Here is a 19,129-nt window from a genome sequence, read left to right on the forward strand (position 1 = left end):
GAAAGTAAAAAAATTCTACTTTTGTATCAACTTTTTACGTTCCAGTTACATTTTCAGTCTATGCCTGTGTAAAAAAAAAAAAAAAGCTTGCTGGAATACACTGCAGTGTATTCTTGATGGGCCCATAGACTTTATTTGGTCAACAGAGTCAATAAGTGACTATGTTCAGTCCATTTTACAAATATATGATTTGAGGGAGTCTCAACCACTGGGACCTCCATGACCAAGATCTGTTGTCTCTCTAGTGCAGGGGTAGGGAACCTTGGCTCTCCAGCTGTTGCAAAACTACAACTGCCATCATGCCTGGGCAGCCAAAGCTAAAGTTGTCCAGGCATAATGGGAGTTGTAGCTTTTCAACAGCTGGAGATCTAAAGTTCCCTTCCACTGATCCAGTGTATTGAGGGTTTGGTTACTGTCTATGGAACTTATGAACATGGATGGTTTGGCAGTGTTGGGAAGTCTCGTAAAAAAATGAATGGAATGGAAGATGCACATGCCCACTGTTGCTCCATCCACTTGGAGGACAATGGTTGGACCTCTACTGGTCTATTCTGTAGATAGAAGATAAATTTTGGTCTCTTAAGATAACCACTAAGTTCATCAGGGTTTTTGAGTGTTGCAGACTATGTTTTTCTTGCCACCATTACCAGAACACTGACAGAATGGAACACATCGGCAATGGGAAGAGACACAGAGCCATTTCTCGCTGATTGTCTGTTTACTGTTGTGCGGAAGAAATAAACTAGCAGCATCCAGGGCTAATCCCTCTCTAGATGAAAGGCCAAAGCTATGGCAGACTCTGCAAGGTATGCAGACTAGTCCCTCATCAACCATAAACTCAACTGAGAAAAGCTCTGGAGAATTTCTATTGAGGTCTCCATTACAATTACCCTAACAGCCGCAGTAATTCCCACTGCTAATATAAAGACATCTTTGCCAATAGAGTCAATGACATTGCCATTCTATTTGTGCTCTAGTTCACAAAAACAAGGTACAGGAGGCAATTCACTCAGGGGACGGCTCTGAATACACATTCACAAATTAGTGACAAATTTCACACAGAGTTTATTAGGGCCATTAATCATCCTAAGTAAATTGTATTTGCATTAATTGACTTAATGGGCCCTATGTATTAAGACTGTCAGAGGAATGCCGGTCAAGGGTTTGGATATATCAGGCAGCAAGGGAACAGTTAATTTTAAAGATAATAGGCAAGCGAAAGGGCCCTGTTACACGGAAAGATTATTGTGTGAAAAATCGTTATTTTGTCTGAATTTAAGCAGTAATATTTCCGTGTGTACAGTATGTAGGCAATGATCAAAGAACTAACGAAAATTTGTTCGAACTTGATCTCATCTTTTGAGCCGACTATAAAAGCAGTTCGTCGTTTGATAATCCTTCGCAAGTCTTTCATTGTATGTACACATCTGGGGAGATTTATCAAACATGGTGTAAAGTGAAACTGGCTCAGTTGCCCCCAGCAACCAACCAGATTCCACTGTTCATTCCTCAAAGATTCTTTGGAAAATCTGGAAAGGTAAAATCTAATTGGTTGCTAGGGGCAACTGAGCCAGTTTCACTTTACACCATGTTTGATAGATCCCCTCCATTGTTCGTTATTTCAATTGTTCATATACTAGAATAAACTAACGATTGTAATTACAGTCATAATTAACTATAATCGTAACTAACGACTACTGTTCTGTGTATTATGGTTTGCAATCCTTTATTGTTAATCAGAGAATATGCAAAATCACATAAGGCTGCAGAAAACCCTGTCAGTGCACACAGTGGAGCGAGTGGCTCCGGCCGCTCGCTCCATTGTGTGCTGTGGGGAGTTCTGATGCAGGCGCGCACGGAACTCTGCGTCGCTAAAGATCATTCAGCCGGTGCTGCATCTTTTTTGAGCCACGGATCGGCCGGTCTCACACTAAGTGTGAACATGAGTGTGAGTACATTCACATGTTACGTAATTTTGTCCATAATTAAGGATCCGCAATTTTAGGTCCCATTGATTTCAATTGGGCTGTTCACGCTGTCCGTGTATTTACGAATACAGAATCGGCAAAAGTCGCATCCACAAAAATTACCAACAAGCTCTACTACGGCCATAATTGTAGCACAGATTGTCTCATGGGTGCGTCCACGACCATGGACAATTTTAGGAACCATTCAAATAAATGCAGCTGATTAATAATGTATATAATCGATATACTCTAAAAACAGCTTGGCAGAACAAGGCAATTCTGCAACATAAACATTTAAAAACCATCTAATACCAATGTGCATTGCCATTTAATAAATAACGCCTCTGCTCATATATGACAAGTCATAGTTAAAAAAAGTTGTGTCCTTCAACTCTTACAGTGACATCTAGTGGACAACGTGAATGACATCCAGAACACTTTTTTCAGGGCAGCTCTGAGAAATACTTTAAAAGGCATAAAAAAGCCATGAGAAACAAACAAGTTGGTGACAAGTTATAAAAACTAAATTAAAAACATTTCCAGTAACGCAACGTCCTGCCCTCCGGGCTTTGGTTTTCCCATGCAACATGGAATATACTCTGGGACCCGATGAGATAGCTTGTGCAGCTGCAGTAACTCATAACTTTCCTATGGAGGTCAAGGGCTGAATCAGAGCCTGAAGAGCCTTAAAGGGAACCAATTGTGCTGATATGGTTTCCAGCTGCACAGTATGGATATCCCTAAGGATACCAGCCGAACCTGCAATGGTAGCTTTATTCTGGCAGACGAGGCTGGGACAGGGACGGTAACCAGTCATCTGAGCTGACTAGTCACAACTATCTGCCTATCAAAGTGTAGTGCACGAATGATTGACAGGCAGAGAGGCCACTAACAGGTCTCTCTGCCTGTCAATCATCCCCAGGTTCCCCGCCCAGATGACTAGTTGCCACCTCTCTCCCAGCCTCACACGCCAGAATAAAACTACAATTTTTTTCAGATGTAAAGCTACTGCTTGTTTACTCCGCAAGCTGCACAATAGATCTATACTGTGCAGCTGGGAACCATATCAGGACAATCATGCTGATTGGTTCCCTTCAAGGACCAGGCCGATTTTCATTTTTGTGTTTTTTTGTTTTTTCAAAGAGCCATAACTATTTTATTTTTCCATCTATGGGGCCATGTAAGGGCTTGTTTTTATCAGGAACAATCTTACTTTGTAATGGCTCCATTTAAGCTACAATAAAAATGAAAGACAAACCCCCCCAAATATTATTTATGGGGTGAAATTTTAAGAAAAATGGGTTACTGTGTTTACGTAATACACTTTACGGGAAAACTGACATGATATCTTTATTTTATAGCTCAGTCTAAATACAGCAATTTTCATGTTTACATAGCTTTTCTAATGTTTTACTTTTTAACAGGAAAACTTTTTTTGTTTTGTAAAATAGGTATGATTAAAATGGCCCTATTGTGACTCTTATAGCACTTTTATTTTTTCACCTACGGAGCTGCATAGGGCCTCATTTTTTGTGCTATGACCTCTAGTTTTTATTAGTATCATATTTGTGTAGATGGGATGTATTGATCACTTTTTAATATATTAGACAGATAGATAGATAGATAGATAGATAGATAGATAGATAGATAGATAGATAGTAATTAAAAAAAAAAAATCTGCAATCCTGGCGTTTTTTACCACTTTTTTGTTTACGCTGTTCACTATGCTGGAACAATATTGTTTTATTTTAATTACACACGCTATGATATAGAATACGTTTGTTTTTTTTTGCATGTTTTATTTATAAAATAGGAATAAGGAGGGATTTAAGGGGTTAATGGCGGGCTGTACATTTACTTCCTAATTCGCAAAAGCCCAGGCACTGAGGGCATAGATGTACGCCCTCTGACGTTAAGGGGTTAATCATGAGAAATTCATAAATACACAGTCTACATTTACATACAAAAGAAAACAGGGGCTGTTTGTAAATGTAAATGTGTAAATCTACTCATCGTGGTTCATTGTATGTAAAAACTCATGGAACTCATGGAAAACAGTCAATGGACAGTAAGCATGTAAATGCAGCCACTAACAAACTAATCCGGAGCCTGTGAACGTCCAGCACGAAGCTGTTGTCAGTTTTTTGGCCGCCGCGTGAATTTCAGAACTGAATTTTAAGCTGTAAAAATACTAGAAGCAAATGTGATACTTTATTATATGTCAACATTCAATGATACTTTAATAGAAGAGTGATTTAATGAGTTCACTGGGTGCGTTGCCAAATCGTGTAGAGGATTCGATTGTTGTGTTTACTGATACAGGAGGCTATATGGGTTGTTTGCTGGACTACTGTGCAGGAGTAATGCCATCCGCACTTTTTGTATGAATATACAAACCTATTGTTTATGTTGTGGTAGGTTAAATTACAGAGACAAATTGCGTCATAGCCATTACCGCGGTTAGTAACGTTGATGCGGTTGCTACACAGAGCTTTTGAATGTAGTTCTTTCAGCCGGCTGAACTTCTATGTCACAAGGATGTCATCAGCTCAGCTGACACTCTTCTACAATGGCAGGGATCGGAGTTAACACTGAACTTGGCTGTTTAACCCTATACATGACACAGTCAATAGCAGCTGCAGCATCTAAGTAGTTAGGCAAGGGTGCCTACTCTGTCAGCTCATTATACCCTTTGTCACTCTATTGAAATGACTTAGGGTATGTTCACACTGAGTAAAAAAGGCGGAATTCCGCAGCGGAATCCGGCCTGTCTCAGTGTGCCATAGCCTGTCTATGTTAGCGCGTGCACTCCTCCGCAGGCCGTCGATCTCCGATCAAACAAGTGACCTGTCACCTCTCTGAGCGGAGAGCGGCAGCAGCGAAGGAGCGCTCGCCCTCTCATTGACTCACATCGGGACACTGAGCACTGAGCTCAGTGTGAACATACCCTTATGGTTTGTGTAAGTAACCACTGACCTAATGAAAGCCTTTTATCTTTGTATTATTATTAGGCCCTGCAAGAGGCAGGATCTAATTGCATGGAGATGATCGGAAGGACCTCACCATGGGACTTCCGATTGGTAACTATAACCTCCTTACATGATCAGAACCTGTTACATGCCGCTGTCCTGGGCTGTCAGCCCAGGTATCTCACCATGTTGGAAACAGATTCAAGGTTAGCAACTCAACCTAGGAGGAGGACGCATTTGCACAAAATCTAAGTGGTTGACTGCTTAAAGCAGATTCTGCTTGTTACTAGGGATAACCGTTCAGTTTGGGTGGAAAAATTGGATGGGGCCCAGTTATCTGGCCATTGACCTTACATTGCGTTTGTTTTCTGACATGCCTAATAATGATGGTGTGGGGGTCATATTACGGTATAAAGGTCATTTGGGGGCTAGATCCATTGGAATATTTAGCCAACTGTTGAATCGGCCTATCAAGAGTCCTTGTCCGAGAAATGAAACCATTAAGCCCATGACTTTTTATTCTATTTAAACCTGCCTGAATTGAATGGGTTACTACTTAAATACACAACAGCAGAGAAACCTCATTAAACCAGTGATTTGGCAATGCTTCTCAAAATCTCACATTAATGTCTTAGTTTTGCCAAAGGATTTCAGGTCCCTGTGCCAATAAAGCTTGCAATTTGGCAGTAACGTACATAAACCTCTTTTAATTCTCTAGTTTAAACCAATTAGTTGATGAAACAGTTCTGTATATTCCTTGCTACATAATGTATCTCGACTTATTCTAATTTTTTTTACATCAATTAACGCTCCATTAGTTAAGTCCTAGGCGGCAACTTCAACGTTGCCCAGTGCCAGTAGGTAAGTCTGCTGGACAATACACCTCAGACTAAAGTCAGCCAAACCTACCGCCTTCAGTGGGATTGGGCAACAGTCTATGGTGTATGTCGGCCTCCGACTCTCCATTTACAGATGTCAACGGATAGAAGGGATGGGTGTGTTGTCCTGGGAGGCCTGTACTGACCATTCATGTGTATGGTGAGCTCAGGAAAGAGGACTGCCAGCCAAGCCATTATTCAAAGTATATGGTTAAAGGGGTTATTCAGCGCTACAAAAACATGGTCACTTTTCCCCCTCTCTTGTCTCCAGTTCAGGTGGGGTTTGCAATTCAGCTCCATTTACTTCAATAGAACGGAGTTTGAAACCACACCCAATCTGGAGACAAGAGAGGTGCAAAAGTGGCCGTGTTTTTTTTTAGTGCTGGATAACCCCTTTAATCTGGATCTCTAAACTAGTCCATAGTTACCCTCACAAAAACTAGTCTTCTCAACTTGGATATTTTACCCCCATATCCCTGGTTAGCCCTCCCATACTAATGCCATTGTAGATTTCTCTAGGGTTAGCAACATTATATGGCTGGGTTGTTTTTTTTTTGGCCGCCTTAGAGCTTTTTTTTTTTACCTCATCATTTTGGTGCCAAAACGCCATAAAAAAACTGTCGCGAAACGACCAAAAAAAGATGTTGTGTGAACAGAGCCTGTGACTAAGGCTAGGTTCACACTGCGTTTTTGCAATCCATTCTTTTCATCCGTTTTTTTTTTTTGCATAAAAAGGATTGCAAAAACAGAATGCAAAAACGCATCTCTGCAATCCTCTCATCAACCTGCTGTCTGCTAACTGGCTGATGCTCTGTGCTGCTCCTCCCTGGGTGCTGGGAAAAGCTGGATCCAGTCCTGGGAAGCCGGGGAGGAGCGGCACAGAGCGGCAGTGAGTTAGCAGACAGCAGGCTGATGAGAGGATTGCAGAGATAATGAAGCTCTTCACTTTATGGCTATGTTCACACTACGTATATTTGAGGCTGTATATTTGAGGCTGTATAGCAACCAAAACAAGGAGTGGATTGAAAACACAGAAAGGCTCTGTTCACATAATGTTGTAATTGAGTGGATGGCCGCCATTTAATGGCAAATATTTGCTGTTATTTTAAAACAACGGCTGTGGTATTGAAATAATGGAAGTTATTTACTGTTATATGGCGGCCATCCACTCAATTTCAACATTGTGTGAACAGATCCTTTCTGTGTTTTCAATCCACTCCTGGTTTTGGTTGCTATGAGGACCTGACATGAGGACCAAATACTGCCTGAAATATACTGTGTGTGAACCCAGCCTATTACTGTAAATTCACTAATCTCTAATTTTTAACCTTCTCTTTTCCACCCCCACCTCTCTTTGTTATAGCGTAAACTGTGCAATAAATGCAGGTTTGTTTAAAAAAAAAATATATATAACAGAGCTAGGGAAAAAGAAAAAAAAAAGTGTACCTTGGGGTTGTATTGTCAAAATAGCAAAATAGTGAAAGTCCGCCTCGGGGCTCAGGGGCAGTAGGTGGACCTTAAAGGGGTTTTCTCTGAAAACTAACTTGTCCCCTATCCACAGGACCATTTTTGTGCACAATTTTTTTTAAAAATTGTTTTGTTTTTCTTTTTAATGAAAGCCAATGGGAAAATGGATCCAAATGGATGGACACAAATGCATCCACATTTCATCTATTTTTTTCATTAAATGGCCAGAAAAAAAACGCAGTGTGAATTCAGCCTAAAACAAGACAGAAAGTGTGCAGCCATGTAGGGCTAGTAACAGCAGCGTACAGTTGAGGAATTTGTCCAAAAATGTTGAATTTCTATAACACACTAAATATTTGGGAAGTTCAGAACAAATTCGATTTGCCCCAAATGACAAACAATGAATACAGGATTTTTTGTGACTAAACAAATTCTTAGGATATGTGCACAGTGAGAAATCTGGGTGGATCACCCACCGCGGATTCCACCACTCGACCCCGCTCGCATCTCTGCCTGTGCCATAGACTCTCATTCAATGCACAGGCAGATTCTGCCGTCCGCCCAAAGAATGAACAGGTTCATTCTTTAAGCGGACAGTGGAATCCGCCAACCATAAAAAGAGTCTATGGCATGGGTGGAGATGTGCGCCGCCGTGAACTGGACATCCCCTTCCATCCCATAAACTCCATTCTATGCTCGGGCAGAATCTGCCGTCCGCCTAAAGAATTGACATGGAATGGAGTCTATGGGACGGGCAGAGATTCAATCGGGAACGTGCAGGGGCAAGCGGCAGAATCTGGTGGAAGTTCTCCGTGCGGATTCTGTAGTGTAAAGGTACCCTTAGCTGTTGTCAATGGATGGGTTAGTAATTATTGATTACATAGGATGGTTTAAACAAATAAAGTTCCCAAAAACATCTCACCTCTGTGACAACCATAATTTCTTATACTAAATTGCAGAGAATATAGAAAGGTAGGCTTTGGTATCCTATGTAGGTTTTACCTTCATCCTGTGTTCAACATCTTAAACCTAATAAGTCAGGAATAGACTCCTAGCAGCACTTGAGGAAACGAGCCAAGGATTATACTGTTCTGATGATGTCAGCCCTTCCATTAATTGAACCGAACACAAGAGACCCATGAAGATAGGATCAAAAAGGCACCAATCAAACAGACAGATGGGGGAAAAGGGCCATCAGGGGAGAATAGAATTAAAACAAGCCTTCAGATTGTAGACAGTACGCAGAACCACCTCTCATGTTGATCAGCATGAAGATAAACAGAAAAGTACAGGAATATGTAGCTGCTGAATCATCGCTTAAAAGGTTGAATCCATGTTTTTCGAGCTACGGATGTTACTGATGTCATGTCCCCAGGAAGCAGGGACTCTTTCTGCTTTCACAGTCTTTTGACGCGGTCAATTACTGTAAGCTTTAATACTTTTTCCAAGTGAATCTTCCGGTTATGTTAAACACAAACTTTGTATTTCTTGCCACTTAAAATATATTTGCTCCACACATCCTCTTCAATAATGCCAAAGTTTTTTTTTTGTGGGCACAAGTGACTGTTCATACCTTGATGTGGTGAAAATGAAATACGCTCCATGGTTTTCAGGAATTTTGGTAACTTTTGTGGCCTTTGAGAGATCAAAAACTATTCCTATTTGCAGTTCTTAAAGGGGTTATCTTAAAGTTAAAAGTTATGCCCGATCTGCAGGATACCAGGACCAACAGGACCCCCACTAATCACAAGAATAATGGTCAGCTGTCCCCCACAAACATGCATAGCTACTACTCCATTCAATCTCTTTGTCGCTTCCCAACATGGAAATATATCAATGTAACAATTCCATAGAGCGTGAATAGAGTGGTGACCAAACCTGTGCACTACTACAATTGGCCACCATTCTCTTGATGGATGGTGGTCCCAGAAATCAGAACCCCAACAATTAGCTAAGCATTCCCTATCCTATGGACAAAGGATTACTTTTAGGCTATGTTCACACACCGCAAGAGACCGGCCGTTCCGTGACCCCGCCGTGTCACAGAACGGTCGGTGTCTGCCCGGATCATGCTTATGTACTGGCAGGAAGATCTTTCCGGCCGCAGGGTTCTGATGCGCGCGTCCGTATCAGAACCTCCCACAGCACACAATGAAGCAAACGGCCGGAGCCGCTCACTTCATTTTGTGAACTGACAGGGTTTCCTATGGCCGCAATTCATTGACATGTCAGTTATTTGCGACACCGCATGGGATCCCGGCCGGAGCGTATACGATGTGTATACACTCCGGACGTGATCCCATAGAACAATAGGCAATGTTCCACACTGCATAAAGTACGCCCGTTGTTGCCGATGGCAACAACGGCCAAACTTTTACGTAGTGTGAACCTAGCCTTAATCTTCGACTAACACCTGCTCCATACACGGCAGATGTCCACTGCTGTCTACAACCAACACCCTCTTATAATGACCAACATCAATGCTCAGGCTGATGTTGGTCATTTAACCTTTTAAATGCCACAAAAAACTGATATGAACTCAACTATCAACTGATTTTAACTGATAAACACCCCTTAATTATGTAAATCCGATCAGAATGTTGTGGTCACCAATAGAAAGTATAGTTGGTCTGGCAAAAAACAAGCATTATAGATGGAAAAATAAGAGTTATAGCTTTGAGAATACAAGGAAGAAAAAAAAAATGTAACTCTATATAGAGACTTCTCTGCTTCACTAGTAAGCCACCTTAAAACTATCTGCAGTTCTACACAAAACAAAATGAAGATAACTAACAACGTTAGCAATCTGCCTACTGTATTATTTCCCCAAAAAAAAAAAAAAGGAGCAATCAACATTTCAGCAGACAAAAAAGTATACAGTCAGTAAAAGGAAGTATAAAACCATCCATACAAAATGCTCTCATAGGAAATACCACTAACTAAAAATATGACCCAACCCAGACAGTGACCCACCCCAGACAGGAATTTTACTTATGTCTAAAAGGAACCAGGAAGCAATGATAAGCAATGTGTGTCAGGATGGCAGAAGACACACAGCATGCCTAGAAAACTTTCCCATATAAGTCAGTTAATCAGTTCCAAGCTACAGGTTCCTATGTGGCTGCTGTAAAGCACATTTGATACAAATTCAGTCAAAAGTGGATCATGCAAGCTGTCTGTCCCCATAATCAATTACAGAAAGTTGGAGAAAAAAAATCCACAACCGGCTGTCAAATTAGAGTCCAATTTTGCAGTGAATATGCCTCAATTTTCAGGGAGTTTGCTCTTCTTTAGCATCTTACCTGTGTCAGACCTCAGTAAATCGATCTATATAAATAAATTGCCTCCTCCTTAGCTTCAGTCCCAAATATGTCCTCTTTTGGACCAGTTTTTGAGCAAAGCTTAGGGTGGTATTACACTGGATGATTTTTCGGCGATAAACGATAAACAATCTTAAACTACCGCTATGGCGAACGATCTTAAAGTACCCACAATCTGACCCCCCCAAACCACTTGTACCTTCAGATAGCTGCTTTTAATCCAAGATCTGTCCTGGGGTCCGTTCGGCAGGGGATGCAGTTATTGTCATAAAAACAACTTTTAATCCTGCAGCGCTGTGTCTAACGGCCGGGGCTTACATTTGTATATGCATTAGGCTGGCACACCCTCTCTGTCCTTCCTCCCCACCCTTCTCATCATTAGGAATGCTCCAGGCAGATTGCTTCCTATTCCCCACCTGTGTGTATAATGAACATGGGCTGGATCGTTAATACACCTGTGCAAAGCTCAAACAGCAACAAATGTTCCAGGAGCATTCCTAATGATGAGGAGAGTGAGGAGGAAGGACGGAGAGGTGGTGCCAGCCTAATACATATACAAATGTAAGCCCCGGCCGTTAGACAGCGCTGTCGGATTAAAAGTTGTTTTTAGGACAATAACTGCATCCCCTGCCGAACGGACCCCAGGACAGATCTTGGATTAAAAGCAGCTATCTGAAGGTACAAGTGGTTTGGGGGAGACAGATTGTGGGTACAGAGTCGCTTTAAATCGTTCACCCTATTACACAGCACAATGATTGTTACTTACAGTCGTTCTTGCACTCGTCCTTTCCTGACCAGGGAAAGACCGAACTGTGTTATTACACTGAACAATATTCGAACGATATGTGAACGAACAGCAATGAAAATAGTTCATGATTCTGTCAAATGATCAACTATTTCTTGTTGGTTGTTTAATCGTTGCCTGCTATTACTTGAAGCGATCATTTAAATCCGAACGATCTAACGATTTTTTAAACGATAATCGTCCATGTAATACGGCTCTTAGTTACTATGAGTTTTTAGATAGTTTGGCCTTTGAAACTATATTATTGCGCTTCATACTTTCTACGGGCGACTGCAACCATTCTCCTATAAATATCTGAGTTCATGTGCACCACTTATAGAAGTAGCCTCCACTCAATAAACCATGCATCATTCATTCCCTGGCATGTTAAAAGCAAAAACTACAAAGATCATATTGTTAGAGGTAGGTTTACACCTAATCTTACACATGGCTGTAAATGTATCCAGGCTTACGTGTGTTATTTATGAGGAAGAGTAGCTTTTTACATATACCCTCCTAAGCTCTTTAGTATTTTTGGATCAAGATGTTTCCTAACATTAAGGCCGGATTTGTGTTTAATGTAGACGTACAGAATGTAAAGCTGTTAAATACAGAACATATTTTATATGTGCATTACTGCAGAAACACAACAGTTGAATGTAGATCTCGGCGGATTTAGCTGTAATACGTTGTTGAAGTCCTTGGTTAAAACTTCAGGTTTAGTTTTCTTATATATGGTGAACAAATATTTTGTGGAACAATCCTGGGGGCAGCCATCATGCCTGAGCTGTGGTGTAGTGCTGTGGAATATGTTGGTTCTATACAAATATACCATTTAACCCCTTCAGGACCAGGCTAATTTTGGCCTTAGGACCACAGCCCATTTTTATAAATCTGACCTATGCTGTAATAGCTCCATGATGCATGAACTTATCCAAGCCATTCTGACTAGAACTAGGCAAGAACATACTGAATGATGCTGGCTCGTAACAAAGTTGGAACTTTTTAAAGGGTACGTCTGATCTGGTTTCAGTGTTGTGCCTGTTCTATATACCTGTCAGGTTCATTTTACCATGTATTAGTTACAGAGCTCACCTTGGCCTGGGAGATAAACTATATCTTATTTCTGTAAGCCAGAAACACTTGATAAACCCTTCATTATATTCTGCTAAAGGGGTTGTCTAGGGACAGTTTTTTTTAAATACATGACAGGGGTGGTGTAAATTTAAAAAAAAGTTATACTTACCTCCCCCGATCCCCCAAAGCTCCCAGTCTAAAGTCATCTGTTCCCACTTATCACTTCTTCTCAAAAGAACTCTCAGCAGAAACAGCCCACTCAGCCAATCTGTAACTGAGGTGGGACACGACTAGAGCAGTCTTTCCATTGGGTAGGGTACGGGGCTGCCGGGGGACCCATGACTCATAGGGATCCCCTCTGTGCTGACTCTGACAGTCAAACACTGACTCTGACAAAGGATCGATGAGCAATTCTCTTCTCTATCTGTTAATGTAATTCTCTCTTGCAAGAACAGAGCCATGGTCTAATCATGAAGGCAAAAAGATGTGGTGACAAACAGAGCTGTGGGGATTGAGTGAGGGGAGTATAACTTTTTTTTTTTTTTTAAACATAAACACCATTAACACAACCACAGCGATAGATAGATAGATAGATAGATAGATAGATAGATAGATAGATTAAAAAAAATAGGTCTGTTTGTTAACCCTTTTAATGCTAGGTTAAATATATTGGTTCCTGCATTTAGATCCACTAAGTAGCATTCTTCTCCAATTAATCTGACCATATAGTCATACACATTAATGTTGATTTCAAATTCCCTTTATTTTTGGCTTAATTCAAACAATCCATGTGTGTTAGAGCAAAAGAACTAGCTGTGGGAAATGTCACTGTAAACTAGCAAGTGACGAATAAATGAGCGTTCCTGTAAATGTTATAATGTGCCATTGTTCAAATATTTTATCAAAGCTGGAAATGGCGTTGAAATATACAGTAATGTCTGGTGACACCTTCATTTAGCAATGAGAGAGGACAAGTCTTATATTGTATGGAAGCCTGGCAATACTTTAAAAAAAAAAGTGAAGGAAGCCATAGTTTGGTCTCATAACAGTGTTAATATTGTTTATAGCTGTGGAAGCCATTGTGACACAAGACGGCTACTTGACCTATCCAGCAAAGATCATAAAGTTAGACCGTGTATGTTTTGATTTGTCTGTTGGAAGAAAATTTTCGTTCTCAAAGTCTGTTTGACAGATTTATCTTTACTTGTGGAGAACGAAATCCAACAGCATCCGTAATGAAGCCAAAATAGTTTTTTCACATGTAAGGGTACATGAAAGCAACGTTTTAACTAGGGATGGACGGAACCTGCCGAGGTTCGGGTTCGTACAAACCCGGACTGTCGGCAATGATTCCAGCTGTCTTAAACCTCCGTGGGGAGGGTGGAAAAAGCGGGAAGACCGCCTGGAAAACTGGGATACAGCCTATGGCTGTGGCTGTATCCCGGTTTTCCAGGCGGTCCTCCCGCTGTATCCACCCTCTGCACGGAGGTTTAATACAGCGGGAATCATTGCCGAGAGTCCGATTTCGTACGAACCCGAATCTCAGCGGGTTCGGACCATCCCTAGTTTCAAGCCTTAGATCTTTGTCAAGCATTCTTGACAAAGACCTATGGGTCAAGACATCGCCTCCATGTACCCTTACATGTAAATAAACTCAAGTGGCTTCAGTGCAACAGCTGGAGGGATGAAGGTTCCCCATACCTGGTATGGTTGAACCCTTGCATCATAGTTAAACCCTGTAATAGACTCAGTAAGCGAGTGCCGATCTAGCCCGGCATATTGGGCCCTATAATTGTCTCTTAAGCATTAACATCCATAGAAATCAAAGAGATCTCCATGTCGCTGCACCAGTGTCCAGTAGACCTCCAGGTGTCCAAGCTCATGGGCCACAATGAACGCGAATTTCTTTTTTTATGGCATAAAAAAAAATCTTTAAATTAAATGGAATGGAGACTTGACAAAGTTCTAGTCTGTTTTTGTATTCCTTAATCCTGGTGGAACCTTTCTGGATTTCTTGAAGGTCCTTTAGGTTATGATGGTACTGAATTTTTTTCCTCAACAAAAAGAATGTGTGTAGTGTTGTTGGTGAACCCTCTTCTCCTTATATACTTTCATCCTTTTTAACACAGAAACATTTAATCATCCATTGGCTAACCTAGCACCGCACTAGTTTTTGATATATATCTTAATAATATAGCTCCTTTGATTCTACCATGGATACATTATGTTGTCCAACACTTTAAATAAGAGAATAAACACTCTCGGAAAACACCCGATTGCCAAAAAACAGTTCATGCAAATATCCTAATTACCATTCTGAGTCATATTTACTTGGGTGAGCATTTATCAACAGTCTTTTCATCTACACAAGGGTGATAAGAACAATGCAGACCAATTTAGCATGTGTGTAGGTCACTGCGAGTTCACAGCCAGTGTTTATTTATGGGCACTATGATTAAAGCACAGAACAACAGTAAATATATTCTTTGCAAGCAAAAACTTCAACCATGGCTGCCAGTTCTACTTCAAACGCCAGAATTATTACAAAAACACAACCCAAGCACTCCACTGATCTCATGTATTATGCAACAAATGGCGATTGCGGGAGGTTACTATCCAGTCTGAGAGGTGTCGCTACTAAACCTATTAAGCTGTCTATTGATGTAAAATATTGGTTGGGTGAACAAAAAACAGTTATAATATCCACCTACAATGGTGTGCTTGATCAACTCAAGTATATTAATTCTATTGCCACCGTACTGTGGTCACATATTGATGGCCTTCTAGAAGATATGACCATTAGCGCATAATCCTGGATGATTAAAGGAAAATTTCCATAATATAAAAAGTCCACATGAATACAAAAAGTATGATAGAGACATGACATGGCAATATACAAGAAACCAATCAATATTTAAACACCAATCTGGCTGGGATATTAAAAGTAATGTGTCACTAGAAAATAACCTATTATTATTAAGTTATATGTTTAAAATATTCAATATATTAATATATTTTTGAATTTTGGGTGTTTTGTTTTTTAATTGTCAGTTTTTACCATTTTTATTAGAAAATAATCATGAAATCCTAGAGTTTTTCTAATGGCGACTAGACCTAATAAGTTGACATTTAATACAATGAAAGGTAACACTTATGTATAGATAAGCTGGATGACCGTGAAGATCCACAGCTCCAGTAAAAATGCTGAATACTGTATTGGTGCATATAAAAAAGAAAAACACACCGACATGTTTCGGGGTACTCACCTTAGTCATGGCTACACATGAAGTATTCTGCATCGTTACTGGAGCTATGGATCTTCACGTTAATCCATAATTCTCACCGGGACATGGCCCCAGTCTTTTCTATGTGCTTCACTCCTGGGAACCTTGAGTGTGAATGGGATACAATTTGGGATGAGCTAACCATTTCTGCATCTTATGTATAGATAACAGAGGATCCCCCATTCACAATAGGTCATAATCATCGCTCCCCTCTTCCTCCAAGTGACCCAGTGGTGGCATGATGCAGTAGTCTGACATCATAATGTTGTAACCATCAGCCATGACACGGCCATGTAGTTTGACGTCAGCCTGCCTTGGCTTATCCTTGTCATCCCAAGGTCTCTTACTTACAGCTATCGTCAGGTATGGCCAATAAGTATACAATGATTTCATGGCAAAGTTTGTTATATTTTACCTTTCTAGCCCATTTATCATGTGAAGTTCTATAGGACCATAGAACTGGGTGAGATATGAACAATATTTTGGTTATATATATTTTTAGTAGATTAAATATACATATTTTGTGTTTTATTCCACAGTTTTTAATAAGTGAGCGCGACAGAGATCAACAGTGCAATCCCCATTGCTCCAGAACACAGTCCAAACCTGTCTGTGCTTCCGATGGTCGAACATACGAGTCTATGTGCGATTACCAAAGAGCCAAGTGCAAGGATTCCGCCCTCAGCGTCGTTCATCGGGGGAGGTGCAAAGGTAACAAGACCAATTGATCCAGTTTAGGCTCTTGTTCCCATTATTATAAGATTTAGGAGATTGTAATATCCCATTTCCCCCAGTATAGCCGCCCTATTTTACAATAACACATAAAAACATAGAAGAAGAATAGACTAGCCCCATGTAGTCTGCCATTGTATCACCTATATATGTTCATATATCATACGTAGACATCTCCACTCAGCAATGAGTCACTTAGGTCATTTACAAAGCATAAAAGCAATTTTTTGTTTTTTCGAGTTCCAGACAGTTCTTGGCATATGTTATTGTAATAAAAACATCAAAAGAGAAAAAAAAATGTGAAATAAAAATAAAGATTATCCAACTGTTTCTTTACTATCACTGAGGTTGAAATGAGCAAAAAAAATAAATAAATAAATAAATTATAGAGTTAAAAAGTAAAGCAGCCAAATGTCCCAAAGTTTATAAGTTGCAATGTCAGCTAAAGATTTTTAATAATATCTCCTCCATGTCAGAAGTGTAATTCTAGAACAATAAAAAGAATTGCCGGTAGAGGTTGTAAGTGTATGGTCACCACCGCACAGCATCTTTTTTTGGCCTTTTTTTTGGACAGCCATAATTTTGCAGCTATATAACGTCTGTTGTTTCAAATGAATGTCCGTCAAGTGGCCAATAAAAAAAAACAAAACGTTGCAAGGTCGTGGCATATTTGTGTTTGCAAAAATCAAAATCAGGGGGGACATTCATCAATGTTCCGCCCGGGGTGTACTCAAGGGAGAAGGCGCAGATTCACCCTTTGTCCCTGGCGTACGGCTGCCATATCCCCAGCTTGCCTGATGGGCGGGGAGGGGGGGCGTGACCTCTTCCTACGCCCCATTTATCATGATTAACACCAGGCGTAAATCATGATCTAAATCTACACTTGCTGGAAATTGGTTTGGGTGCCCGGCCGACCGGATTCACTAAGAGGCATGCACTTCTTAGTGAATCATTAGTGTACCAATTGTTTTAAAATCCTGCATGGTTTTATTGGAATAAGGTTGTATTCAAACTGCCCCTAAGAGTTTCCTTATGGTGCAGAGATATTTCTTATTCTACTTCCTGGGTTTCATCTTGCTGAGGCTGCTACTAGAGACAGATTTACTTGTGACAACAGGCTGTGGACAACAGACAGCGGGGAAGGGAGACACCTAGTGGCTAAGACTTTATAGCTATTTTAGGGTAAGAAGTAATTTTTTGTAAATGAGATCTACACAATATATTAGGGATCACATGGCGGGAAGTGGTTTGAAACAGTGACCATTTAAATGGTACTTGTAACGCTGATATCTACCCAACGGTGTGGAGACACAGCTACTCCCAGAAGATTGGGCTGTTTTGGATACATCACAAGCCAACTGAGTTCTGTGCACAAGCCTTATTCTAAATAATAGGGCTTGTGCACTGAACTCTATTGGTATGGGACCCATTTAAACAATCTGCATCCTTGCTCATATATCCTACATGGTGGGCTATCTATTTCTTTTGGCCAAATTCCACAGCTCAGTAATGTCTGAGTTTTTTTCTGATTTTCTTTTTAAATTATAGGGCAATTTTATACATATTTACTCCACTTGATCTGGAATATCCTTTGCTAGTTAATAAAATAATTTCCTTTCAGATAGTTGGGGTATGTCTCATGTTCAGCTATTAAAAATTGTCTTGGGTCATATCTGTGTTTGTGCATTTGCTGCTGAGTGACCATCGTTTACAAGAGGCAATTCCATCATTTTTGTCCGGGGTAGCACAATGGACTGATATGTTTTCTACCCCAATATTGGCTGTCAGAGATGGCCGAACTACCGTCAACCACACAAGATAATCAGCCCAGATTTAGTTGCCATTGTTAATCATCATCATCGTAAAATCATCTACAGCCTTGTTCACACAGTACCATCCCTGCAGAGTTATGTAGAAAATATAAACATTTCCAACTTCAGTTTTTAAATAATTCTTGGAAAGAAAAACTAGAAATTGTTCTGATGTATGTTTTTTTTTCCCTCCCAAGATGCTGGACAGAGCAAGTGTCGGTTAGAAAGAGCACAGGCCCTAGAGCAAGCAAAGGAAGCAGTTTTCATCCCAGAGTGCAATGAGGATGGCTCCTTTACTCAAGTGAGTTAATGAAGATAGAAATAAAATTATTATTATTATTATTATTTCTTTGTAACAAACCCCCCTACCCTCTGTGATTTATTCTAATGGAGCAGCGTCGTAGAGGGGAGAGGAGATTGTCACACTGGGCCCCAGTGCTTCATGCCAGGCTGGTGCTTGGGAATAGACTGGTGCTGTGCGCAGGAAGTGGGCGGCAGTTCAAAAAAAGGACCGCGGCACCGCCAATCCATTCATGTAAAAAAAAAAAACCTGAGGTACCTAATGGTACACTCGCTTTAAAACTTGTGGACCCAGTGTTACTCTATAACATGGCCCCTTTACCGAACATATGCAATTTATAATATTAATGTCAGCCACCTATGTGTTAAACCAAGGATGGGGAACTTTCAGCCTTCCAGCTGTTGCAAAACTACAATTGGGCAGCCAAAGGTTCCCCATACCTGTGTTAAACTGTATGTTTTTTGGAGTATGGAAAAACTAGAATACCTGCAGCAAACCAGTGCAGCAGCGTACACAGCCAGTTGTCGTTAAAGTCATAC

At 40.5% G+C, this 19,129-nt stretch overlaps 1 protein-coding gene across 3 annotated transcripts in view; it reads left to right on the forward strand.

Annotated features, from left to right (window-relative positions):
- The window catches only part of SMOC1 (SPARC related modular calcium binding 1), a 153,081-nt gene that overhangs the window by 36,469 nt on the left and 97,483 nt on the right, over window positions 1–19,129 (forward strand). For all 3 annotated transcript variants that reach the window (XM_069951043.1, XM_069951045.1, XM_069951044.1), the window contains exons 2-3: window positions 16,286–16,457; window positions 18,487–18,590. In XM_069951043.1, the coding sequence (XP_069807144.1) occupies window positions 16,286–16,457; window positions 18,487–18,590 (276 nt within the window). The remainder of the gene's footprint in view (window positions 1–16,285; window positions 16,458–18,486; window positions 18,591–19,129) is intronic.

Source organism: Dendropsophus ebraccatus, chromosome 13, assembly GCF_027789765.1.
Source record: "Dendropsophus ebraccatus isolate aDenEbr1 chromosome 13, aDenEbr1.pat, whole genome shotgun sequence".
Lineage (NCBI taxonomy): Eukaryota > Metazoa > Chordata > Amphibia > Anura > Hylidae > Dendropsophus > Dendropsophus ebraccatus.